The 26529-nt window shown below is 37.2% G+C and overlaps 3 protein-coding genes and 1 long non-coding RNA gene across 5 annotated transcripts; 3 read left to right on the forward strand and 1 right to left on the reverse strand.

The window, feature by feature from the left end:
* The first annotated feature begins 1844 nt into the window (after positions 1–1844).
* penka (proenkephalin a) lies at positions 1845–5605 on the forward strand. The gene is made up of 3 exons (XM_037276725.1): positions 1845–2092; positions 2222–2368; positions 4807–5605. Exons 2-3 carry the CDS (start codon positions 2225–2227, stop codon positions 5398–5400), a joined length of 738 nt encoding a protein of 245 aa, XP_037132620.1. The 5' UTR covers positions 1845–2092; positions 2222–2224; the 3' UTR covers positions 5401–5605.
* An 822-nt stretch (positions 5606–6427) lies between these two features.
* sdr16c5a (short chain dehydrogenase/reductase family 16C, member 5a) lies at positions 6428–15386 on the forward strand. Of its 2 annotated transcripts, none has more exons than XM_037276235.1 (7): positions 6428–6565; positions 7726–8082; positions 8441–8572; positions 8746–8845; positions 10520–10664; positions 11094–11219; positions 14212–15386. In XM_037276235.1, exons 2-7 carry the CDS (start codon positions 7762–7764, stop codon positions 14306–14308), a joined length of 921 nt encoding a protein of 306 aa, XP_037132130.1. In that variant the 5' UTR covers positions 6428–6565; positions 7726–7761; the 3' UTR covers positions 14309–15386. The 2 variants fall into 2 exon arrangements, with proteins under 2 accessions (XP_037132130.1, XP_037132131.1); XM_037276236.1 differs by having other exon boundaries at positions 6447–6585; positions 7725–8082.
* A 2347-nt stretch (positions 15387–17733) lies between these two features.
* Positions 17734–26518, forward strand: slc44a5a (solute carrier family 44 member 5a). The gene is made up of 22 exons (XM_037276234.1): positions 17734–17851; positions 18690–18738; positions 19102–19175; positions 19286–19370; positions 19590–19674; positions 19868–19996; positions 20088–20148; positions 20273–20396; positions 21003–21086; positions 21224–21336; positions 21548–21679; positions 22301–22400; positions 22478–22570; positions 23138–23225; positions 23439–23707; positions 24641–24735; positions 24827–24930; positions 25027–25100; positions 25377–25447; positions 25545–25633; positions 26000–26084; positions 26401–26518. The coding sequence occupies exons 1-22, from the start codon at positions 17773–17775 to the stop codon at positions 26496–26498; spliced, it is 2181 nt and encodes a 726-aa protein (XP_037132129.1). The 5' UTR covers positions 17734–17772; the 3' UTR covers positions 26499–26518.
* On the reverse strand, positions 20706–20983 carry LOC119137156. The gene is made up of 2 exons (XR_005100872.1): positions 20857–20983; positions 20706–20804 (listed from the first exon to the last, which is right to left on the reverse strand). It is a non-coding gene; the product is annotated as an uncharacterized LOC119137156 (long non-coding RNA).
* Positions 26519–26529: the final 11 nt, after the last annotated feature.

The following is a 26529-nucleotide window of genomic DNA, read 5'->3' on the forward strand; positions in this document are numbered from 1 at the left end:
TTGTTCAAAAATATTTATTATGTGAATCTCTATTATTTTAAGATATTTATTCCAAGAAAATTTTACTCATGTCAATATAACAAAAAGATCATTCTGGAAAGCTACTACTGATTGCTGGCAATGAGGACCACACCGTAACATTAGTCATACAGGGATTGAACAGTCTATATCACATGGCTCGGTACCCTTGTTGTTAATATAGTCGTGGTTATTTTATGGAAGATATCGAATGTGTCATTCATGTTAGTTACTGTCCTAGGGCAGAAAATAAAATTTAAAAAACATCAGGAGCAGTGAGAAATACATTTATGGTTTACATGTTAATAAAGATTGTAGAAATTAGTCAAAGTAATTGAGAAAGATCACTTTGTAATGTATCAATCCACTAAGTGTTATTGTTATGCCAGCTGAAAGATCAACTGGATAAGATGAGCTTGCTCCATGTTACAGCCCCTGAGGTGCCATGGTGGAGTTGCATCCTGCTGCCACTAATTCCAATACAAGAAAACAATGTGACCTGATGGCAACCATAAAAACGGCTTGCTTTCTTAAAGCACATTAAAGTCATGGAGTAATTGATGCCCAAAGCAACTGGTTAGATTTTACTGATCTTGTAAGAAGTCATCAGCAACACAGACATCAAGTAAATTATCCCACTGAGATACATATACCAAAGAGAGCTATGAATTAATACAGATATTAAAAAAGGCAATAATTCATAAATATCAGTTACCCCAAAAATAATATCCAAACCATCTTGTTCATAAATTCTTTTTAGCAACTGGGGCTGGATTAAGTCGTAAATGATTGAAATTTAGTGAAGCAAGCACTGACTGCATTTAGCTTGAAGAAATGGTTCAGACAACACTTATGTTTCACAGCTGATTGAGCAGGAAAAAAAAAATTGGCCTCACCAAAAATATGGTAATAAGTGCCTTTAAGGAAAGTACAACTTGAATATGATTTGCATTACATTAAAACAACAGTCTTATGAGGTAAATCCAAGTCTCTATATTTCTAGGGGTGTGATTTGTTGTCTGGTGGAATGTGTGAAAGCCCTGTGATTGATGGCTAAGCTTGTTTCTCACAAGATGGGGTGACTTCAGGTTCATGAACACATTTAGGTGACTTTTGCCTTTCCCCACTTATTTTTTCTTCAAGTTAGTTAGCCTGCCACACATAAGACAACTTTGTTTTGTCCTAATCAGATAGTTACTTTCTAGTATAGCTGCTTTTAATGTGAGTACTGTAATTGCCAGGAGTCATCAGCAGCATGTTTTCTCAGTTAGGGGGTAGATGGAAGGGGGTGGAGGTGACATGGTGCCTTCTATAGCTATTAGAAAAGGCTGCTAGCTGTTTTTGAAATGAAAGCCTAAAATGGCTCATGACTGATCCGGAAATGCCCTTTTGTCTCTGAAAGCCAGTTATCAAAATACAAAGGGACGAAAGGAACATAAGACGCGTTTGGTCGAAACAGGTTGGCTTGCTTTTGTATTCTCGACAGTGATGGGAAATCAGCACAGGGAGTTTAATGAATGAATCACATTTGAATCATATATTGAAGAACAAAACGCAAGCTTGGTGAAAGCAATGACTGGGTGATGATTTTATTGTCATCATTCAGAGCAGTCGGTTACAAAAAGAGTAATGTAATAATTTAAATATTTTGACGTTGACAGATGAAGCATTACACCCCTCCGCTTATTGCCTATAGCCATATGATAAATGCGTCGCTCTTAATAAAGTAATACCCCGCCCCGCCCCCCGCATCTACTCCCTCGACACGATATATGACGTAAACTAGAAAAGCTACTTAAACAGCTCCACTTGACTACTAACGCATTGATTTGAGTCCCAGGGGTAGCAAAGACATTTGAATAAGACACTAATAAGACACTGAGCATTAGGTGGCGTAGTGTGTGTGTTTTTATCTCAAATTATTTGCTGATTGGCTGAAAGCTGACCGCGCGTGCCACTTACTGAACGCACGCACATAAATTGCGAGCACCGGCTTAGCCGTCGGTCACCCCGTGGGTACATTTTGAAGAAGGAATTGGTCACCGTGAGTTCATAACTTCACCGTCGTCGTAAGGTAAGACTTTTTGTGTAATTCAACGATAATAAAGTTATTTATTCTTACATAAAAAGAGAAATAGAAAAAGAAGAATTTATTAAGAGTGTTTTTTTTTCTTTCTTTTTTTGTTTGTTATTTATTCCTCAGTCAATGGCTTTCCCCGCATACCGCAGCTGCATTTGGATGTTGCTTCTGGGATCATGCGTGTCGATGGCACTTGGAACCGACTGTAGAAAGGAGTGCGCTCTCTGTGTGTACCGTCTGCTTGGACAACACACTGGTTTTTCTACTTTGGTAACGCTGCTACACTCTTCTTATTGATTGTTTTCCCTTGTCTACATTTTTACTGCTAAAACAATCACTCACGTCATAAAAAAAAACCACCTTAATTAATGTATGGGAGTTCCTCAATAATAGTACTACAAAATAGTCAGGCGAATAGCATTGTGGTTTCTAATAAACTATCATACCAAGCCAACACTGCGGGTCCTGTATAAATATAAATGCACGAATGAATGAATGAATGAATGAATTGTGTTTAATTCCAGCACCCCTCAAAATATTTATTTAATTTGTGGGATTTTTTTCCCCTCTCTTTCATGTAGACTGGAAATGCGCATGCCACGTTAATGTGCAGCAATACGTGATGTGAGGTCGATATACAAATCTATATTTATTTGTCTATCTATCTATCTATCTATCTATCTATCTATCTATCTATCTATCTATCTATCTATCTATCTATCTATCTATCTATCTATCTATCTATCTATCTATCTATCTATCTATCTATCTATCTGTCCGTCCGTCTACCCGTCTACCCGTCTATCCATCTATCTGTGAAAGAGTAAAAGCACAAGGAAATCACAACATTTTATCGCTCCTCACTCTTCCCACAACAGCTATTGTATACCTTTCATCACTGTCATGAGTGAGGAGGGTGCCCCTCCCCACCGCTGAAGTGCCAATATGTCTTCAATTCAATTTTCCCATTCATTAATTCTGTCTTCATAAGCCAGCGGCATTGAAAGCTCAGCAAGAATCCCTTCTCAGTCCAGTCTAACAGGAGTTTCTGATGGTTCAAATAACTGAAAACCAATGACACATAAGAGATTTAGAGCATATGATACTCCAAATAGCGACCCCTGGGGTATAGTTGGTATCTCGATGTGTTTGGGAGAGAGGGAAACGAGCAATATTTGAAATATAAACTTTCGTTAGAAGCACTGAAAATTGTGTCATTGACTGAATGGCATGCTGAGGGGGTTTCCTTTCATTTTAAAGAAGTACACTTGTGATAGATATTGAGATACATTTTGACTTTAAAAAAGTAGTATCTGTTAAATGTCGTAACCTCTTCCTCGTCAAGCCATTCCTTCTTTGTGTCAATCGTTCCCCAGATAACAATTTTCATTTTCTTTCTTTCAGTTCAAGTGCCAATTTAGCATGGCTTGGCGTGAGGAGTGGGTGGGGGGTTAATGAAATAGGGGTAGATTGAATGAGTCTCGGTATGATTGAAAATCCCAGACGGAAAGTGAAAAGAAATCAATTTCCATTAAAACAGTACCCTGGCTACAGCCAGTAGTTGAATAATATAACAGATCCTTTAAATCAGCCTTGATAATAATGATAAATAATAATAAAAAAATAATGTTGACTATAATGTTGTCCTTAACGCTATAAATATATTACTACACATTAAAAAATATTGATTTGTAGCCTGTTCCCTAATGACTCAAGATTACATCTCAGTGAAATAAATAATGACAAGATTTGATTTCTAAACACTTCACGGTGGTTTTCCACTTGCTCCGTGTAGATGGGTCCAGCACACATGTACAATACATTTTCACAGGTCAAAAAAATGCAATTGTAATAAGAGCAAAATATATGTTTACAACACTCATGGGTTTCCAGCATGTGGATGACCACCAACTGAATGTTTACATCTGTAATTGATGTACAGTGATCCCTCGTTTTTTGTGGGCGAAGCGTTCCAGAACCACACGCGAAAAACGAAAATCTGCAAAGTAGAAACTGTATGCGTATTATTTAAAATTTAAACACCAGTGTTGAAATTTCCAACACGTAGTGTTTCTTGTTGGCCGCTAGAGGGCATGAGTGTATTGTAAGTTAAGTAGTTTACCTCGCAAAGTGTCCACCTTCAGAATGACCACGCGACACTAACCCGGGCGACAGTGCCACTTCCTGCGTCAGAACTCAATCACGTTCACAGTGACGCACATTGCTCAGAGCACGCCTTGCGCTATTAGGGTTCATTGCCGCTGTCCCGACTCCTGGACAGCAGTGCTTTTCTTCTTACGTGCACAGCATTTAGCCGCGCACCTGCCCCGCGCTTGTCCGCAGTGACGCACATTAGTCAGAGGCACGCCCTGCACTATCCGCGTATATTTAAACGCCATTCTCCCGTCACTTATAAACCCGCGAAGTAGCACATTCGTGAAAGGTGAAGCGTGAAGTGGCGAGGGATCACTGTATTACAATTCCCTTTTTTCCAATTACAAAGGAACAAATGCTGCGCGTCATGTAAAAGCACCAACATCCCTAGGCGCTCACTTATGCATCAGTATAACAAACAGAGTGGATGACAAAGGTGGAGCTTAACGCCTGCTATAAATTTGTGAATAATTGTAGTTTCAGTGTGTGTGGACGAACAAAGACTGCTTGAAAATGGTTGTAAAGAGTTGATGAGAGATTTTTTTTTCCCTCAGACATGCTCACTTGAGTGTGAGGGTGATTTGGACAGTGAGAAGCTCCGCCTCTGCTGGGACATCCTACTGGAGGAAGAGAACCATGTTCCTTTTGATGGGGACCTACGGCAACAAGAAGAACCAGAAGTAGCTGGCATCATTACAACTAATGACGAGGATGAAACATCACCAGGACATCAACTGGCCAAGAAATACGGCGGCTTTATGAAGCGTTACGGTGGCTTCATGTCTCGCCGTTCTTTTTCAGAAGAGTTGTTAGATGATTCCGTAAATCAAGATGAGGAAGAAAAGATACGCCTGGAGATCCTAAAGGTCCTTAATACAGCGTCTCAGCAGGGGAAAGAGGGGGGCATTCAAGATGGTGAAGCTGTAAAGCGCTATGGTGGTTTTTTGCGTCGTGCTGATGATGGGGAAGCGCAGAGTGATCTGCTGGAGGCAGTGTTAGGCCGTGGGTTGAAAAAGCGTTATGGAGGGTTCATGAGGCGTGTGGGCCGGCCTGAGTGGCTGGTGGACGGCAACAAGAATGGGGCAGTATCTAAGCGTGCGTGGGAAAATGGCGAGCTACAGAAAAGGTATGGTGGATTCATGGACTAGAAGCCCAAAGTTAGGACCCCATTCTTATATAAGCCCATTCAACCTTCCTTCACCTTCATCTGGCGTTGTATAAAGTACTGCTCCCTACTTTGTTGCTTCAGTGGGTCCTGTAATGACATGAAATATATGCATTCTGTCAAAATCAATATTTGGGTGTTTAGAATTTGAATATATTATTTATTAAAATACGGTGTTGATCAAGGTGGTTTGGTTGTGTTCTCTTTATTTATTATTTAAATTTCCATTTAGTTAATTTGCCTTGCCTGTAAATAAATCACACTACACATTATGCCTTTATAATTAAATAGGGTGAGTGAGTGCACCACTACAAACACATTTATATTTAAAGTAGAGCAATTTATATTGTAATGCTAACAAAAATACATAACATACAAAAAGAGGTATGTTCATAAACAACGACAACCCTATAGAATAGGAGCACACAGTATTATATAGCTCTTGCCACACCAGAAAAAATATTATTCCAGTTTCCTTCCCAATAATACCAAAATTATATGATACAAAAATGATTTAATTCTACAAAAGGTGACCCTGCCTGGGGCAAAACCCCAGTCAACTTAATTCCTAGGAGCACGGTAAGGTGAGGACTTATGGAGAGGAATAACAACACTGGCTATATTATTAACAATGCTCCTGCATCGAGATCAGTATTTTGTGAGTCCACTACTTACATTATTTTGGTCGCTGAATTGCTTGTGAATAACTAAGGCCCCCTCCTTATAACTGAACTGGTAATAAACACGGACGCTTATATGTCCGTACAGCGACACCGTAGTTGGCTATGGCACTGCATTGTGGGACTTGGAGTTTCGCGGTGAAACATGGCTATATACTGTTAGGCGTTTAAAAAAACAAATAGTAAATTGCACGAGTGGATTACCATTTGTGTAATTTTCATGGACAGATCAAGATGTTTAGAGTTCTTATTTAAGTGTTTTCGCAGAGCGTCTGGTATTTGATAACATGTCACATGACCCATATGGATGTTCCCTTTTTCTTTTCTTTTTTTCCACATGTAACATCCCCGTTGTTTTGTATACTCCACTTTGACGTAACATCCTGAAGTTGAGTTTACATTCCCTGAAGCAATATTAACGAACCACAGCGTCGTCACACCGTTGTACTTGCTGTAGCGACTTCCACCGTAAGTTAACCGACTTCCACGGACTTGTTAGTTCGCTATTTATACATTTTAATGTTTTCAGTAAGCGAGGCATCAAATCCCGTGTGCCGTGTGTGTCCTAACAAAAAAGCAAAATATAACTGTGATAGGGACGGTCATGTAATGTGCACGTCCTGAGGCCAACCTATATCTTTGTGTCAACTGTAGTGGACATTTGATTGTGATGTGTCATTTAACTCACTTTTGCAACTACTAAGTCCTGGTGTGGTCAGTAGAGGAAATCCAAACCTTTCCAATGATATCATGTGTTTGGGTGGGATCAAAAATGAACTTTGCTTTCTTGCTGCGACAAAATTAAGATCGCAGCAAAATACACGTAAGGAAAAAAATGACATACTTTATTGCTGTTTAAGCAATACTAATCACGACAGTAGACATGTAATGAGTAAAAATGCTTTTTTTTTTTTTAAAAAAAAATGTTGAGTTGTTGATTTAGTTCCAAGGAGATAGGGAATTAAAAAAAAAAAAGAAATACGTACTTTTCCCCCCTCTGATCTCAGGAGGATATATCATGCTGGTTTTTTTGGGCAAAAGATAAATGTTTGTTTTTAATTTACACTTTTTAATATACAATATTATAGAATTCTATTTATAGTTAATGATTCTAAGGTTCCCTTCAGTAGTATTTTACAAATTAAACTTGAAATTATTGATTGATCATTCTTTTTGGTAATGTACCAACATTTCTGGACTATGTGTAAGCTTTGAACCTTGCAGTTTATAGTCCAGTGCGGTTTATCTATAGAATTTTTATGATATTGTAAGACAATTTGTTTTGTTAATACAGGTAATCAAAATGAGGACATTTGCGCCTTTATGTATGAACATAACTGGATTTTGGCCTAATTTTAGCTAGTGCGGTTTATATTCAAGTGCGGTTTATAGTCCAGAAATGACAGTAGTTGTTGCTGTAATCCCTTCTATTGAGAAATGTTAATAGGCTAAAGTGAATGCCTTCAAAACCATACTGCCCAAAATATGGCTCCCTTGTAAATCAAATTTAGCTCATCATTTTGCCTACCCTACCTACCTAATGAAGATAAGCAGATAGGAAAATGAATGAATTGTTGCATTTTGTGACTTGACATGTTCTTGTTATTCTCTCATTCTCTTCACCCTAGGTGTTTTTATTTTTTAGACCACTCTGTCACTTAACAATGAATTGTTTCCTGGAAACCCTAAAAGTCATCCTGTTGTCACTATGGTTCAATGTGGAATCCTTCATTCACTGGTTTATACCTAAGAAGAGGAAGAACATATCCGGTGAGATCGTTCTAATCACAGGGGCCGGCAGTGGAATTGGTCGTCTTATGGCCCAGGAGTTTGCAGCTCATGGTACTACTGTGGTGTTGTGGGACATTAACCAGGAAGGCATGAAGGAAAGTGCCCGATTAGCCAAACAGAGTGGTGCCATTCGTGTTCACTACTATCTTTGTGACTGTAGTGACAAAAATGAGGTCTACAGAGTGGCAGACCAGGTAAGGATTGCCCTTTGATTATAATTTTAAACTTCTTCTAACTTGATTTTATTACACAATTGCTTGAATAAAAGTTTCAAAACAGTCCCAAGTACACAAGTTTGAAGTACTCATTCCGTCTATTCATTTTGTTTTGGGCGGGGGATTCCACAAAGATGGCGGCCACTTTTTACATTACTGTTGCTACAACCTCAACAATTACTACTGCTGCTGAACTGAAATAATACATATCTCTTAATCAAAACATTCTAATGCCATTGGTGTTAATTTAATTTATAATTAGTCTTTGCTGTGATAGGGGGGGAAAAGAAATCATTATCCTAATGCAATGTTTACTAATTCCTGGACCCCCTTACAGGTAAAGCGAGAGGTGGGTGATGTCAGCATTCTAGTAAATAATGCTGGCATTGTGACTGGAAAAACGTTCATGGACGCTCCAGATTCCCTCATCGAAAAGACAATGGAGGTCAACACCATGGCGCACTTCTGGGTCAGTCACTTAACATTTTAAATGCAGAGTGATTATATCTTACCTTTGCTGTTTTAATGTCTATCTGCTGTGGCCAGTGGCTTACATTGGGTACTCATGATTTATCTTGAAGAAAATTGCACATGATGATTGTGATTTTTAGTTGTTTTTTGTCTGCGTATTTTCCCTAACAGACCTATAAAGCATTCCTTCCTGCCATGATGGCAAATAATCATGGCCATTTGGTTAGCATTGCCAGCTCTGCAGGTCTCATAGGAGTCAATGGATTGGCAGGTACTGTATGTGTTCTTCATGTTCAAGTCTATTCATTTTATTGTATTGTGGTTTTCCTTTCCAATGCATCCGCTATGTTAGTGGTTCTCAACTGTTGTCACCCTGGGGCAGATTTTGCTATTGATCATAAGTTGTCAGCCACTTTGATACAAGTTACAAATAGAAGAGATAAAAAAAATCCATTGTTAAAAAATAGCACTTGAAAACATAAGCAATTCGTTTTTGTTAACATACCGAATATATGCGTACTTACATGTTTACAAAGTCACAAGGTTAAAAGACTGCAAGAAAATAAACATACACAGGCTAAACATTAAAAAAATAAAATAAGCATTAATGCAGATAATAACTATAATAGTAACCTTACTTCCATCTATTGCCTTTTTAATCATACTTTTTAATTGCACAATAAGTGATTAAGTCGTCATTTTTCCTCAAATAGTGCAGTGGTAGCAGTTTTGAATGGACCAAGGATTCTTCAACAACAACAACGTCACTTCAATCTAAAGTGGCAAGTTTTGGTTTTAGTTCTAGGCTGCAGATACAGCAGCCTGCTGCTCGAGATAGCCGGCTGTCATGTCCAAAGGGCTGTCAAGTACAAAGGCGACAACATCCACAATTAGTTTTGTGCGTTTAGATGTCAAAAGTGCTGTTGCTGTTGAGGCTTGATGAAAAAAAAAATAGACTATGCGCCTGACACGTACAAGCAAACGTGAGTTAAGACCAGCTTGACTGGGAAAATATAGCACTCTCTATATACTGCAATACTGAACACGCTATTGAACCATGTTATTTCCGAGTCCTTTCTTTTGCCATTGATTGTTGTGCACATGCTCACACGTGTTCCTCAGTGACGCTGGGTACTTACATTATGGTCCTGTCACTGCCAACACAGGCTCTTCCTTTGCACTTTGCTCCCATCTTGATTTCCCACTGCTTCCTTAGATAACTAATAACTTTACCATTCTACCCTTTGATCGATATGGAAGAAGATTATCCAACTCTTTCAAATGACTCCTCATATAATTCCCTCAAATTTAGTAAACAGATAGCTATGACAGCTGTCATACAAATATAAAAGCAGCCAAGCAGTCGTTAACATTTACAGTCCCAATTTTGATGTTTATCTTGCCTCAATGTGTTTTCTAAATACTGTAGGAGGAAGTCACTATGAGGTTTGATCTATTATTTTGGGCAAAGTGTTCTCTCCAAAAAAAGTTCATCATTGAGGTCTATGTGACGCACTGCTGCATTACTGTGCTAAAGCACAGATGTCTGTATTAAAAAGCAAAGTGCTCATAACTGAGGGTAGCTCATCAAACAGCCAGTGGCATCAAGCAATGGTGATGCAGTTTGTCTGTTTAAATCAAAACATTGTTGGCATAATAAATTTGCTGCATCTGTCTAGTAATGTCTGCCATTGATTTTTTTTTTTTTCATCCACTGAACATTTCAATCATATTATTGTTGTTTGAGCCTCTGCGTAAATGTAATTGTTTAATCCAAACTCATTTTCGTCCCGCAAAACTGAGCGATTGCTTGACCAAAGCAATTCTAAGCGTAATAGATATCTCATGTTACTTTTCTAATGTGTTCCCCCCCCCCCCCCCCCCCCCCCTCCCCCAACAACTTGATCTGACTATGTTGCTTGTTTGAATCACCTATTTCTTGCAGACTACTGTGCCAGCAAGTTTGCAGCAGTAGGTTTTGCAGAATCCGTGGGTTTGGAACTCCTGGCAACTGGGAAAGATGGGATCAAGACCACCATTGTTTGCCCATACTTCATCAATACTGGAATGTTCGATGGATGTCAAACTAAGTAGGTGTCTTTACAGGATCTCAATGATGTTAACATGTTAAAAAAAAAACATGTTTTGCACATTATATACGAATTATTATATTGCACATTATAACTAAATCTCTTTCGATGCTGAAATGTTTGATAATAACTTCCCTAGTTCAAGAGAAAAAATAATGGCTAAAAATAATGAATCACCAGACAAAACATTTGGCCAGGATAAAAAGAATATGCATTCTGTGCAAAGCCTCATGAAAATGCTGTATCCCTCAGTATTGTTAATGGGTCGTTATCCACCTCCAAACTACTTTGAGACACAGACTGACTTATTGGAATGAATGGAACTAGCAACATTCATAGTTGGAAATGCATCAATGAGGGCTTGCATAACTAAATATAGATAAATCAGGAGCAGAGGATTGCTGTTTTACCATGGCTTGTCTTCAACAGATGGCCAAGAATTCTCCCAATTCTTGATCCAACTTTTGTTGCCAAGAAGATCCTCCAGGCTGTCCTCACGGACCAGGTCTATCTTCTGTTGCCCAAGAGCATGTACATCATTGCTGGACTCAAGAAGTTAGTCTCTACATTTCTTTTGCTGAGTTTCACACAAGTTTCATTATGTCGATTTATTTCCTTTGTGATATTCACCAAGTACATTCTAACAACTTGGCATATATTTTGGTTTTCGATCTTTTTTTTGTGTGTGGTTTTGTGACAGTAACAGATCAGCAGATATGCTTATATACTTTAATCAATTAAGTATAAGCATATCTGTTGTGTAGCTAACAGGGACTTTTGGAACCTTTTTTCCAACACAACGCATGGTGTAGATAAATTGCTAAATAAGTCTTCTGCAATACAACAAATCTTGTGTTGTAGTGGCATCTCCATCGTGAGTTAAGTGTGTACATTTAATCTTGCGCTCTACCTTCACTCTTCTTCTTTTTTTTTTTTTTTTATCCCTGGAGGCATCTTACACATTACCTACCATGCGATGCTGTCTGGCTACACTACTCATGAACCTACAGGGCTATTTAATTCTGGATTCAGTTGGGCCAGATTTTTTGGGTTGGTTCTGGGCTGTATTTGGCCTACCCTGCTTTACAGTCTCCAATCACTCCCAGATTAATCTAATAGTCGATTATAGTATAGTCGACTAATCTATATATATCTATATGTTATAAAACAATTTTACCTAATACTTTTTATGAACCAGTTATTTTTGTTTGGCATTGTTAAGAAATACTTTTTATATAAACTTCACTCTAACATGTCTACGGATACAAATCCATCCGTCCGTCCATCCTTTGAAAAAACATTCTCTCTGGACGATTATAGTATAGCCGACTAATCTAATAGTGCGTCAGTGTGTTATAAAACAATTTTACCAAATACTTTTTATGAACCAGTTGTTTTTGTTTGGTATTGTTTAGAAATACTTTTTATATAGACTTCACTCTAACATGTCTACGGATACAAATCATCCTTTGAAAAAACATTCTCTCTGGACTGTTCAGACCATATCATGCTTAGTGCATTATGTAGTTCATTTACACACACACACACACACACACACACACACACACACACACACACACACACACACACACACACACACACACACACACACACACACACACACACCTATCGATACTATATGGTGAACATCAAAGTAATATAAATTATCAAGGTCCTGACCTCGTGGACTTCACAGCTCGTTTTGGCCATGATGATGGGTGACTCATTGAACCTATTAGCGCAGCCACCACGCATCTTGCCGCTGTAATTGTTGGGGTAATGGCGGCCCTACCCATGGAATTGTTCTGTTCATGACACACAGAAAGGGGTTACAGTGGAGCCAGTGGTTCAGTGCAGTGGTCATTTTTAGTTGAGTTATTTTCCTGCTGCTGTTGCTCCTTTACAGCAAAAATCTACCACAAATATTATTGTTTTTATTGTGGGGGTGCATGACAGTAGTTGAAAATGAGGATAAAACACGAGACAATTTAAGGAACAGTTTAAAAAAAGTTTTGAATTTAGCCAAAGGTAGGAGGTGGATCAAGGCATTTGAAAAAGGTGGCAGCTGCCACTCCTTGCCACCTTGTAAACCTGCCCATGTATTCTTTTATGAATAACTGTCTATTCAATACCGTTGTTTTTGCATTGAACACTTTCTCAAGTTATCTTCTCGCCTAGTTCTTGTTTTCTTTATTTGGTCCATTTGTCTGAGGACAGAGCCATTATTCTTTATTAGAAAGCTTTTTTTCTCTGGAACACAGCACATACAAATGGATATAGTGGCTCGCCTGTCACCTCTGTTAATTTCACATAAAAGCCTTTGTATTCAGGCTTCTAATAATGTGTTTTTTCTATTAACTATTATTGTCTTTCTTCACTTTGAAGGAAGTCATTGTTAGTCAAATGTCAGTCATCCAAAAGCTGGAAGCATTGACTGATTTTTAGAAGGGAGGCATTGTTTTTGCTGTGAGCAACACCTTACAGAAAAACATCCTTTGATGCACTGCCCTTAAAATCATCTTGACTGAATTACATTGGAGTGATTGGATAAACCTGATACACCTAGTACATTATCCAGATGGAAAATTGAGCCGGATGAAAAGAAAACCACCGAAATGTGATTATTTGATCTAGCGTTAGTCTCAACACATCGGCAGGTTCAGCAGGTTCATTTATGCATTGCTGTTTGTTGCGGAAATTGGTAATTAAGTGTAACTTGGAATGCTGAGTCACAATATACTCACTTGGGAAAGAAAAATGGACTGCACCAGGGAGTTAGGTCAATTTAACCCAAGTTTGGGTTGTTTTGGGGGAAAAACAATTGTTGGGTTGTTTTGGGTCATATTGAGAAAAAAAAAAAAAGAGATTTTCAAGTGTTGAGTCTAGAATGAAGCACAGTTTACCAAAATACAGTATTATGATCCAATCCGGTTAATGTTAAGGAATTAAAAAGTGGTATTTGTTTCAAAGGGCCGCAATACAAAATAAATAACGCATTAATGTAAGCATTAATTTTTCATTTTTTTTTCCAAGAACTGTTGGAAATGATGAAGCTACAAATAAAACACCCCTGGGAAGTTACACCACATTTGCTTAGCCACAGCAACATTTTTTCTTTCTTTCTTCAAAGCAAGCAAATGGCTCGCATACAGCCCAGCCCGGAGGGTTGAAAAGCTTCAGTTGCTTTCTCATTAATTTTAAGGAAGAGGGACAAAATGCAGTATTAAATATTGCTGATGTTACCTTGAAATAAACATTAATGTCACCTTGTTTGTAGAATGACCCTCCCCCCCAGAAGTCAATATGACTTGTTAAACATTAACTAGTAGGTCATGGTATGTTTACTCAAATTGATACATAACCAATGTCCACAAAACTTTGTAGAGGAATGATGCTGCATGAATGATCAAACAGTTCCATTTCAACATCCAATTATATCCATTTTGGTGAGGATCTGGAAAAGTCTGTCGGTCCTATGAAGTGGACTGTGCTGTTATTTTTACGTTTAACTGAGTTTCAGAATTAATTTTTGTTTTTTTATACACAGTATCCTCCCGATGAAGCAAGGCCTCCTGCTCGGTCAATACTTGGGTGCCTTCAACGTGATGGATTCATTCCAGGGAAGAAACAGAAAAAAGGACTAAGGACAGAGGAGGGAGATAAAAGTGCAGGGAAGGATGCCAGAAATGAAAAGATGATTATGTTCTACATTGTGGCAGAATTTTCACAGAGTAGCTACCTCCTATCAGTGGTTCAAGAGGTCTTTCGAATTAAGTCCTATTTGCTTTCAGTCAGTGTGGAGCAGAGGTACCAAGCTTTTTGAGACACAGCTACTTTTTGTGTACTGTGTGAAGGGTTACCAATTTGATAACACATTTCATCTCATTACCATTCATAATATTAGTATGTGTTGTTAATGACATACATTTTGAGACACTGATCATCTTAATGTCTCACAATAACAGATAAATTCTTTTTTGCATACATTTCTTCCAGTGTCCACTTTTTTAAGTGATATAAATTCCTACAGCAGTACTTAATATTTTTGTATGATTATTTTATTTTTCCCTTTCACTGAAATTATAAACCAAAACTTAGTTCTGCATATATTTACTTACAATCATCTGTTTTGTTTGTGTTCATTCCATTTTGTCTTCTCACTTATACCGTTCACCCGGAAATTTTTCATTTGAAATGATTGAATGTGAGGGAATCTTGTACCAAGCCTTTCCAGATCCAGTTCCTCCTTGCACTGTTTTAAATTGTGCTAAACAAACAAATAATTCCTAGAAAATCACAATGTGCTTTCACTGTTTAGCTATTTTTGGAACAGCTCTGCGGGCTACTCCTCTAAATGTTAAATAGATGGCACTTACAATGTGGCAAAAAGGTATTAAGTTAGTTTAGTCTCCCATGGTGCAAGTTGTCCCACTTAAAATTACAAGAGTTCTTCTCATAGGTACACTTCAACTGTGAGGTACTTCAATACCTATTTTTCACTATAAATTCCTTAAAAATCCTTAACTCTGACCGTTTGGTGCCCTAACTGCTTTACAATACCTCACATACACACATCAATGGGAGGCTATTGCCAGGTCCACTGGGAGCAATTTAGCCTTGCTCAAAAATACATAATTATGGTGACCTGAGTTGAGGATTAAACCCACAACCTTCAATTTGGGAGACCACCTTGCTACCGCTGAGCCACGTCAATCTAGACTTAAAAAAAAAGTTGATTTGTAATCGAAATACTTGAATATGTTGATAAAATATGAGAAATAATTTCATGTAACTGACTTTGTTGAATTGTACTTACTGATTTTTACAGCTGTATTACGTTTGTAAAAATTTATTTTAATAAATCTTTGAAATTATAATAGTTATAGTCTCCTTTAGTTTAGTTATATATACATCTATCTATCTCTATCTATCTATCTATCTATCTATCTATCTATCTATCTATCTATCTATCTATCTATCTATCTATCTATCTATCTATCTATCTATCTATCTATCTATCTATCTATCTATCTATCTATCTATCTATCTATCTATGTGTGTATATTAATGTGTGTATATATGTGTGTGTATATATGTGTGTGTGTATATATTATTATTGTATATTATTTTAATTATAACTGATCCAAATGAGAAAATTGTTAGGAATTTCAACCAGAAGCAGCTTGTTGTTCTACCGATGTAAATTAGCCAAGAGAATTTGGCATATTGATTTCAGCTACTTAACTGGATGTGAGGCAGAAACACACTCAATGGTTTGATTCCTAACATGAACAATGGTTTCAACGCTATTATTATTATCATTATTATCCTGCAGCGTTGTCAAATAGCTGAGGTCATAAATGCAATTATGACAAAGATGGCTACTGCACATGATTAGTTCCAGCAATATTTCACTTCTGTGTTAACAGTCAACTGAAGATGATACTGAACTTTGTCCAAACTGCATTTTGGGATAAACAATATAAAGTGAAAGCTATTTTGACCTCCCAAACTCTGCAAAAAAAAAAAAAAACATCCTAGAGACACAGTGAGCAACATATGCCAGTTCTCAGCAATACAACAGGCAAAGAGATTACTACTCTCAGCTGGATTCTGAAATGTTCCTACTCATGACCGACCACAGCTCCACAGGCTTTCTCTGACTAAAATGTTACACAACATCATTCTGACAGCTGTTGCTTTTTAATACAGTACATCTGCACAGCATGCTTACATTTGAAAGAAAACTATGTATAGCATACATTTACTTTTAAGTAAATCCTAAATATTTTAAAACCTAATTATTATCCTTTTCTACAATGAAAGGTTCTCATTAAAACCGAGAACAATTTAATCTTTTGAAATAATGATTTCATTGCACCCCCGCAACCCTGCACAAGATAAGCAGTGTTGAAAATGGATGGATGGATGGATGTTTGAAACTATAGCTGTTAATGGCTCCATCAATATAGAAGACGGCTGAAATTCTAGTAGGAGAAAATATTCTGCATTTGCATATACTGCAACTAGGGATTTTATTCAGACTCATGAAATACAGCAGATTAAGTTATGATCTTGTAAAAGAGTAAGCAATAGGTTCTCTCTGCCAATCTTTCTGAATTTCACACAGTACCCTCTTTTAATCCTGAGTGGGGCACTACTGCCATCGCATGTTATTTTTCTGTAAGGCACTCTGGAAAGATTTTTGTGATTCGGCTCAATACACCAGAGCCGCCACTTAATAAACGCAAAACATGCATTCACTTTAGAAAAATAAATAGGGTGTGAAATTTTCTTGAAAAAAAACATTAACGTTTTTTTTTCCCACTCAGAAATTCTAAGTAAATTTCACAAGAGTGTTTCTGGGTAAATTTGACTAGGAAATGAAAATGTACATCTCCCGTCTTATTTTGTTTGTGGTGACCGATTTTTATTTATTTATGTATTTAATGTTAACCGTTTATTAATTCATACTATTTTGCATGTTTCTACAATTTTTTATTTAAAATTTAATAAGAGAGGGCCAATACTTTTCCACAGCACTGTATATTCAGACCTTCATCTTGTGACACGTTGAACAGCAACCCTGAAAATATCCCGCACTACTTTTGCAGCTGCTGACGAATGATGTGCTTTTTTTCCCACATACAGATAAAAGCACTCTTTCCAGCTGCGCTTCGCTGCACTTTCCGTGATGACCCTTTTGATGCTGCTTTATCCACCTCATTGGTGGCAATCAGGGTGAGAGCGTGAGCTGCACACCGTTGATGAAGGGAGAGGAATAAATGAAGCTCATCTCATCTCCCTCAATTTCCAGAACAATGTCCATATCCAAGAATTGGATTCCATTGTCAAAATCAGGCAGATCTTTTAGTCATGAAAAGCTTTCACAAAGTTACTCAAGTTGTCCATAACAGTAGTTCCTATTTTTTGTGGCAACTTGTAGTCTGTATGTATTTCACATATTTTTGCCGTAAAAGTATGCCATCCACTCTTTGTTGGATTATGGTGACACGTAGTATTACGTAGAGAGGGAGCTCGAGAGGGAGAGACGCATTATCTTCAACCCGGTTCATCCTTCCTAATGTCTTCTGGCTGTTGAACCACCATGACACCACAACAGTACGTATCCAGAAACTCAATTGCTGCTCAAGCCAAAGGAGCGATACATCCGGATACCTTTTATGGTGAGTAACAGACCTGTTTTCACTGTAAGGATCATCCAATAACATATCACAAGTCACAATCTAAAAATTAAAATGGTTTTACGAACATTATTGAACTCATTAAGGTGTATGGAGATTTTTTTTTCTGCAATGTTTTAAACTGTCTTTTTGTTTGCGGGTATTGTTGAGGAATAGGAACTTAATGCTTGCAAAGTCCCTATATTACCAATACTGGTTAACTGACATTTACAAAAAGTATATACTGTATATATCCAGACTTTGACATTTTATATTTTCAAATCTAGCTCTGACTCTCATTGCTATATGTGGAAGCACTTTGTTACAGCTGCAACTGTTTTAAAATGCACTATATAAACAAGGTTGTATTGTAATGTATTATATTGTACTTTAATGAGAACAAAATTGTTTCATTTTATAGCGTTTCAAATTCAACAATAATTTTTGCAAATTGCCAAATTACCACAACAGTAGTGTTAATGCTGAGACCAGTGGGTCCTATTTCAGTCATCAATAGGATAAAGATTAACACAAGAGAGTATTACTCTTCAGTAATGCCATCAGATTAACCGAGGTCAGTCTATTTCAACAAGGTGCTGACCCTTCTCACTTTGCATTAGTCGCTGAATTGCTGTTGACAGTAAAACCTGTACATATCGTCCAGATGGTCTATATACAGAAAATTCATTTTCCATTACCTTTTACTTGGCTCTGGATCATTTACCCTTGTCAATCATTTGTTCCATCACACCCAGGTTCTCAATTATCTTCTGGGATCTTGACATTATTCCATTTAGATAACAATTTAAAATTTTTTTTTTTACCATTTTAATTTTCTCAGGTGAGCCTCACAAGTTTGATCCTTTCTTCAAAGGTCCAGTCCACAGAAGGTAAGCCAATGCTTCATCCTCATGTCTATTTTAAGCAGAGGTAGGGGGGGCTGAAGTCACATAACTTGACTTAGAAATGAACCATATCACTTGACAAGTATTATGTGTATGTATGTTTATTATATTAGTAATTTCACTTAGTGACCCAAGTTGGTCATACATTAACAAAGCCAAATGCACTACGATCAAACCCTGCACCTCAGAACGATGAGGCGAACATGCTCATTTTTCTTAATTATTTGTCAAATTACCTTCAGGTTTGAGCTATCTGATGCAACAATCTCTAATATTATCTTGCTTTCAGAAGTGCTAGTGAGAGATGGTCTTAAAAAAATGGATGATGATTATCTCCTGTCCCAACAGAAGCTGCACAGATGTCTTATGCTGTTGGATCTTCGTTCTTGCCATTCTTTCCTATGTGGCCATTGGAATAGTGGGTGAGTCGACCCTCTCCTTAGTGGTTGTGCAGAAATTTAAGTTCATCCAGTAATTATTTCAACAATACGCTTGTTTCAATTTTTGTAAAATAATTACTCCCTTTATTCAGCCTGGTTGCATGGTGACCCCAGGAAGGTGCTCCATCCAACAAACAGCTATGGCGAGTTTTGCGGTCAGATGGGAACCTCCAATGCGTGAGTCATTCATTTCGCCTGACTTATTACGAAAGCCTTCACATTACCAGAGCAATGGCCATCAGCAATTGAGTTTGATAGAAATGTGTTTTTCTTTTTTTATGGTGCAAGCCCCATACCCGAGTGGCTAGCTAGCTATCTTGGACACGACAAAAGCATTAATTAATTTACTTTTGAGTGTGTTGGTGAACTGAAGCTAACAATTAATTTTTTTTGCAGGAAGAGGCCCATTCTCTTCTATTTCAACATCTTGAAATGTGCCAATCCTTCTATTCTAATTAACCTACAGTGCCCAACAACACAGGTAAGAACTACAAAACTGTTCCATCAGTTTTTGCAAGTTTCTGCTCAGTTGATTTAAAAATCCAAATTGCTCAAGAGGTTCAGAAACCTTTGAGCAGCACTTTAGATGTATATATGTGCGTGTGTGTAACTTGTGTTTAGCCCAGTGAATACTAGCGGAACTTTTGCTTGTGAATAACATCATGTGCTTTCAGATGTGTGTCTCAAAGTGCCCCGACAAATTCGCGACTTATTCTGAGATGCAGCTGGAGCACAAACTCGGCAACAGTTACTGGCAGTATTACAGACAATTTTGCAAACCTGGCTTTAACAACCCCAACAAGGTACCAATTACAATCTATGTTGAATTTATAAATTCCTAACAGTTATAAATTCCTAACACTTTGCTTCAAGTTTTTGTTTGGGTTCTTCTAGCCAGTATCTGAGGTTCTACGAGACGAGGATTGTCCCTCTATGATCGTGCCAAGTAGACCATGTAAGGGTGACACTTTAATTGTTAGAATATGAAAATCTTCCTCACAAAAATCCAACCTTCATGTTTTGTGTGTCTGTGTGTGTATGTGTGTGTGTGTGTGTGTGTGTCCGTGTGTGTGTGTCAGTTCTTCAGAGATGTCTTCCAGATGTCATCACTCTTAATGGCACTGTGACAGTGGCAAATAAGACACGGTTCAAAGATTCTCTTGAAACAGCACGCAGCGCCAATGAACTCCAAGATGCTGCCAAGTATTGTCTATTTTCTACTACTTGACATAATTTTACACAATTTTTTTAATTTCACATTTAATTTGTCTGATTTAACACAATTTTCACTGTATTCCAAGTTGTTAGGCATGAGCAGGCATTTTACTAAACACGCCATCAAGTGTGATTTTGCTGTGAATTGCAAAAGAACTCGCCTTCTGGCATTGTTTTGTCACAAATTGCTCAAGAACTTGATCAAGTGAGGACTGACAGGAGACGCATGTCAAGTTGTGTCTGTTACGGCAATATTAAATCCACATGATGGCAAAATTATTTTAAAAAGAAAAAGAAAAAAACACAAGAGTTTATGTTCAAGAAGAAATAGACAGCTGAATTTTACAGACAATACCAGAAAACCTTAATAGGGAGACATAGCTTCAATATTTGCCCCTCTGTGAAGGGTATGGACTTTGCAGAACAGGTACACAAGGTTGGGGACCACTGTTAAACTAATATCAAGTGAAATTAGATCGGCACGTTCAAATTTGGAAATATAATGACAGCTCTTATTGATAACAATTGTTTGCATTTTCCATGGAATTCAGAACAAGTTATTTTAGAACTTAAATGACCTCTCTTTTTTTGCAGTGGAGTAAAAGGACTGGTGGATACTCGGGAGATGGGCTTGAAGATAGTGGAAGATTATGCTAAATCTTGGCCATGGATTGTTGTGTAACTACAAACACACACACACACACACACGTAATTTTGATTTACTTTGACAGCAAGTGATGAATAATTTAATTATGTGTTTTCTCAATGGCTTCTCTGTCCTGCTGTTCCAACTCGTGTTATTTTTTTTTTGTCAGAGGTCTTCTGGTGTCCTTGGCATTAAGTTTCCTCTTTATAGTGCTACTGAGATTCACAGCCGGGCTGATGTTGTGGTTTACCATCATAACTATCATGCTGCTCGTGGCATATGGCATGTTTTTTTTTATCCATCCCTCTCAACCGCTCTCTATCCAGCTCTCTAGCTTTCTCTCGAGCTCTCTAGCTAGCTCTTTAGTGCTATTACTAGCTCTCTCTCTCTAGCTCGCTCTCTAACGCTCTATCTAATGTGTTTATCTGGTAAATATTGTAACCTGACCAGTGTGGCATTCAACATCTCATTCAAAATGTTTGCACAATTGTAGGTATGTGGTACTGCTCTGTGGTGTTACTCCGACTCGGACACGATCAAGGTTCTGATGTATCTATTGTGGAAGTTGGACTGCAGACAGATCTCAAAGTCTATCTACAACTCAGAGAAACATGGATAATTTTTTGTAAGTCATCTTTTCCTTTTATCATTTTGTTTACGGTATAGTTTCTTTTTTGTCTTTTATCCCTTACCGTAGTCTGAATCTTGAGTTGTAGTGATTTGTCATATCAGACACTTGGATATTGTCCTGGAACACAGAAATGGGGTATTCTTATTTGCCAAATTTAATCCAAACTAACTATCCTCTAGGTCACTGGTGTCAAACTCAAGGCCCGGGGGCCAGATACGGCCCGCCACATCATTTTATGTGGCCCGTGAAGACAAATTGTGCCTCAAATTCGTGCGTCATTACTAGAATTGCAAATTGTCTGCACTTTTAATAATATCTTTTTTTTTTTAATATTTGACCAGTTTTTACTCGTCTGATTTGAAAACGAGTTATTTGTCAGTTTGTTTTGTAGCTTTTACTGTATATAATATGAGGTGCTCATACATTTATTTGGGTTGACAGTCATAATGGCCCTCCGAAAAAAGCTATGACTACAATGCGGCCCGCGAAGAAAATGAGTTTGACACCCCTGCTCTAGGTATTAAGATAGATGCGTTCAACTACATATCCAAACAAGTAACGCAAGAACACATTTTAGTGTCATGGTTGTTATTGCTTTGCCATTCTCATTCTTAGTGACATCCCTTGGAGTGACAGAGGTTTCAATTGTGTTGATACTGGTCATCATGAGGAGGAGGGTCACGTTGGCCATTACCCTGCTCAGAGAGGCAAGCAAGTATGTAAATCTTGATGTGCTTTAAAAAAACAATGGAATTTATGACTTTTATTTTTTATTTGATTTGTCTTTTGCAGAGCCATCGGCCACGTCATGTCGACCCTTTTTTATCCGGTTGTAACATTTCTTTTGTTGACTGTTAGTATTTCCTACTGGGCTGTTACTGCTGTGTATCCTTGAGAAAGGGTCAAATATGACCATTCTATACATCTACAGGTGCAAAAAATCTCTAGGGATAGTCCATTTAATTCAATATTGTGTTTCAAAAAGTGACTATTTGTTCATGACGGACAAAAGTGATATATTCCAAGCCTTTATTTGTTTCAGTGTTGATGATTATGGAAGAAAGATACAAAATAAAAAAAAAATCTACATCAACAGTTCAGCACAGTTCAGTATGCTGTCGAGTCAGCAGTCGAAAGCCTACTAAACCAGAATGAGACTATTTAAAGGCTGAGGAAAACCTCTGCAGTTTTTCTGTTTGAACTAGCTGACAAAAATGGGCCAAAGGGAGCATACAATGTTAAATTTTGTCATATTCATGCATATTTTTAGTTTTTTCAGCTTTAATGTTAAAAATGCATCCAAAAGAAGGCTTGAAATATTTCATTTTGTCAAGTGACATGATCGTTTGCTGTGGCAAGATACTTAATCATGTTTCTGGTTTGATACATTACATTTATGTTGTGTATGCTTTGCACTCAGTCTAGAATTCTTTAACCAGAACTCTCAATCAGTTACTTAGCATCCTCAGGTGATGCCATATATAGAGTTATGTCTCCTGATGTGAGCTGTCCACATTCCAACAACACTTGCAATCCAGAGGTAACAGTATATTGTTTTCTCTTGTCACTTCAGAGATTGTTTTCAGCCCATTTCTATCATAAAATGTTATTTATAAGGCATTTTATCCATCCCTCCCGTGATGCATTCAAATGTATTTATTTTACAAATGTTAAAACAACACAAATAGTTTTTTTGTCTTAATCTTTGCAGTAACACTATTACCTTGTTTTCATCCATGCCCTCACATCATAGACTTTCAACAGAAGCAACATATCCAAAGAAACATCCTGTGAGGGTTCTCAGTGCCTGTTTGCATTTTATGGAGGAGAGACACCCTACCACCGTTACAATTTCCTACTACAGATTTCCAACTTGCTGATGTTTCTCTGGCTGGTTAACTTCATCTTGGCCCTGGAACAATGCACTCTTGCTGGAACATTTTCCAGTTACTACTGGGCTAAGAGGAAGCCCGACGATGTCCCTCCCTGTCCATTGTTCTCATCCTTCAGCAGGGCAATCAGGTCAGAAAAATTAAAAGAGGTTTTCTAAAAATCACCAATGGGATTATTGTGGTGGAATGCAGACAAAGCAAACCAAAGTGCAGGGAAAAGGCAAGGTGTGGCATGGGTGTAGAATAATCTACAAATAATAATCTAAAAAAACTTATTGCAAAAGGACAAACATGAATAGCAGAATCAGAAATTAATGTCCCAAAAAGTGAGAAACAGAGAGGTGACTTCCTCATCACTACAGACAAGAGGGCTTTGCAAATGGGACACATGACTTGAGATAACGCAGCACAGCTCGACAAGATTTATGTGGGTGGAGAGCGCTAACGGGCTGATACAAGGGGAGTAGAACTGACGACACCTGTTGGACACAGACAAGACAAGCAGAAACGGAAGGGAAAGAGAGGAAAGTAAAAAAAAAAAAAAAAAAAAAAAAAAGAAACACAAAATAATAGAAAACCCAAAACAAAGACCCGATCATAAAATCCAGGAACAATAAAAACATAAATTGTATAAATAATAATAATAATAATAATAAAATCAGACCCAAACAAAGATTGACAGAAAAAAAACCTGGACTACTCATTTTCTAGTCTGAAATATTTACCTATGATATAATTAAAGAGTTTTGATTACATTGATAATTTATTTACTATCATGTGTCGCTCCTTTTGTTTTTTTACAACCCCCTTACTTAAGTGCACCATAATACATGTTAAGACAATAAGATTGCAATCATCCCAACATAAGGAGAGTTATCACAGCAATTAAATGTAATAATTTGCCTATTGAACTCCTGCTGTGAGGCAACATTGTTAACTACAAACTACACATACTGTTAACCCCCCCCCTCTCTCTTTTTTAACTCTACTTTAACCAGTGTGAAACTGTAATGGCCTGTAGCAATAACTAGCTTTTATCAACCTTCGACTGTGTTTTCTACAGGTATCACACAGGGTCTTTGGCATTTGGGGCTCTCGTTCTCTCTGTTGTCCAGCTTTTTCGAATTACACTGAAATACTTGGAGAAGAAATTAAAAGGTTTACATATTACACACAATGTCAGTGTGACACTATCGAGTGAAACTTTTCATCTGTTAGCATCCCAATGATATTGTCTGTGTCTTTGTAGGGCTTGACAACAGCCTGTCCAGGTTTATACTGTGCTGTCTGACTTGCTGTTTCTGGTGTTTGGAAAAATTCCTTCGCTACATGAATCGAAATGCTTACATAATGGTTAGTTTCCTAAATTGTGTGTTTGCTTTCTTGTGTCATAAAAATCTGGATAATGCTGTCATTGCAGACATGTATGTGTGATATATTTTCCGTTAGGTGGCAATCTATGGCAAGAACTTCTTTAGGTCAGCTCAAGACGCATTCTTCCTTCTCACGAGGAACATGGTCAGGTCAGCCTCTGTTCAAACTTATATATACTTATATACTTATATATATATATATATATATATATATATATATATATATACATATATATATATAAGTATATATATATATATAAGTATATATATATAAAAGTATATATATATAAGTATATATATATAAAAGTATATATATATATATATATATAAAAGTATATATATATATATATATATATAAGTATATATATATATATATATAAGTATATATATATATATATATATATATAGTACATATATCTTTTACAGGGTTGCAGTTGTGGACAGAGTGACTGATTTTCTGTTGTTTTTGGGAAAAGTAATGATAGCAGTAGGAGTTGGTAAGTCATGAATAATGGCGCCTGCAGCAATTCATTATTTATGTTTTATGTGGAGCATAACACAAACAGGCAATTTGTCCTCCCATCTGTGTTTCAGGTGTTTTAATGTTACTTTTCTTCACAAAGAAAATCACCCTTTTCCAGGAGGAAGTACCCTATCTCCATTACTACGAGGTTCCTCTCATGGTAGTTACAAGCAGACACATGCACAAATATACTTTATATAAAAGTAAAATGATAACAAAATAATTACTTTTGAAATCAGAGGGCAGTAAAAAAACATCAATTTACAGTTATTTAAAAATGAATACAATTTGCCCAGGTTTGGCCCTGCGCCAGACTTCTCCTTATCAAATTGTTTCTTTAACAAGCCAGTTTATGATGAAAATAAGTTGAAATATGTTTGCCACTTTTATTTTAGAGTTGCTTTGAGAGTGTAACTAATAATATTTGTTTTAGTTATGAATGAAAACATGTTCAAGTATGCAACAGTATGCATTTGCTTTTTTCAAGGATGATGAACAATAATTTTTATTTTTTTTTCTGTATCAGACAACGATGGTGGGTGCCTACCTGATCGCTCATGGTTTCTTCAGTGTTTATGCCATGTGCGTCGACACATTTTTCCTTTGTTTCTGTAAGTAAATCACCTGTATATTTAAATATTCATTCATTCATCCATTGTTCCGGAGCCTGTCCATGGGCAACTATAATCAAGGAGCAGGCAGCCATTCTCCTGTTTATAGTGTTCAAATAAGCTAACATAGATTACAATACAATACAATGCAACTTTATTTATATAGCGCATTTCACAACAGTTGCACCTGTAACACTAACAGCACTCTTTTGAAAGAAAAAAAAAAATAGCAGTTTCTACAAAAAACAAAGCAGTATATTAAAAACACAATTAATCTCGTCTCCATTCTCCCCTTTCCTTTTCATGAACTATTTAGGTGACGACTTGGAGAGGAATGATGGTAGCGCAGAAAAACCTTTCCGCATGTCACCTGAATTGCACAGGATTCTTGGAAAATCCTCCCGGTCATGTTGAACCCAAACACTGCTGTGGGAACTGTGGGCGA

Source organism: Syngnathus acus, chromosome 17, assembly GCF_901709675.1.
Source record: "Syngnathus acus chromosome 17, fSynAcu1.2, whole genome shotgun sequence".
NCBI lineage: Eukaryota > Metazoa > Chordata > Actinopteri > Syngnathiformes > Syngnathidae > Syngnathus > Syngnathus acus.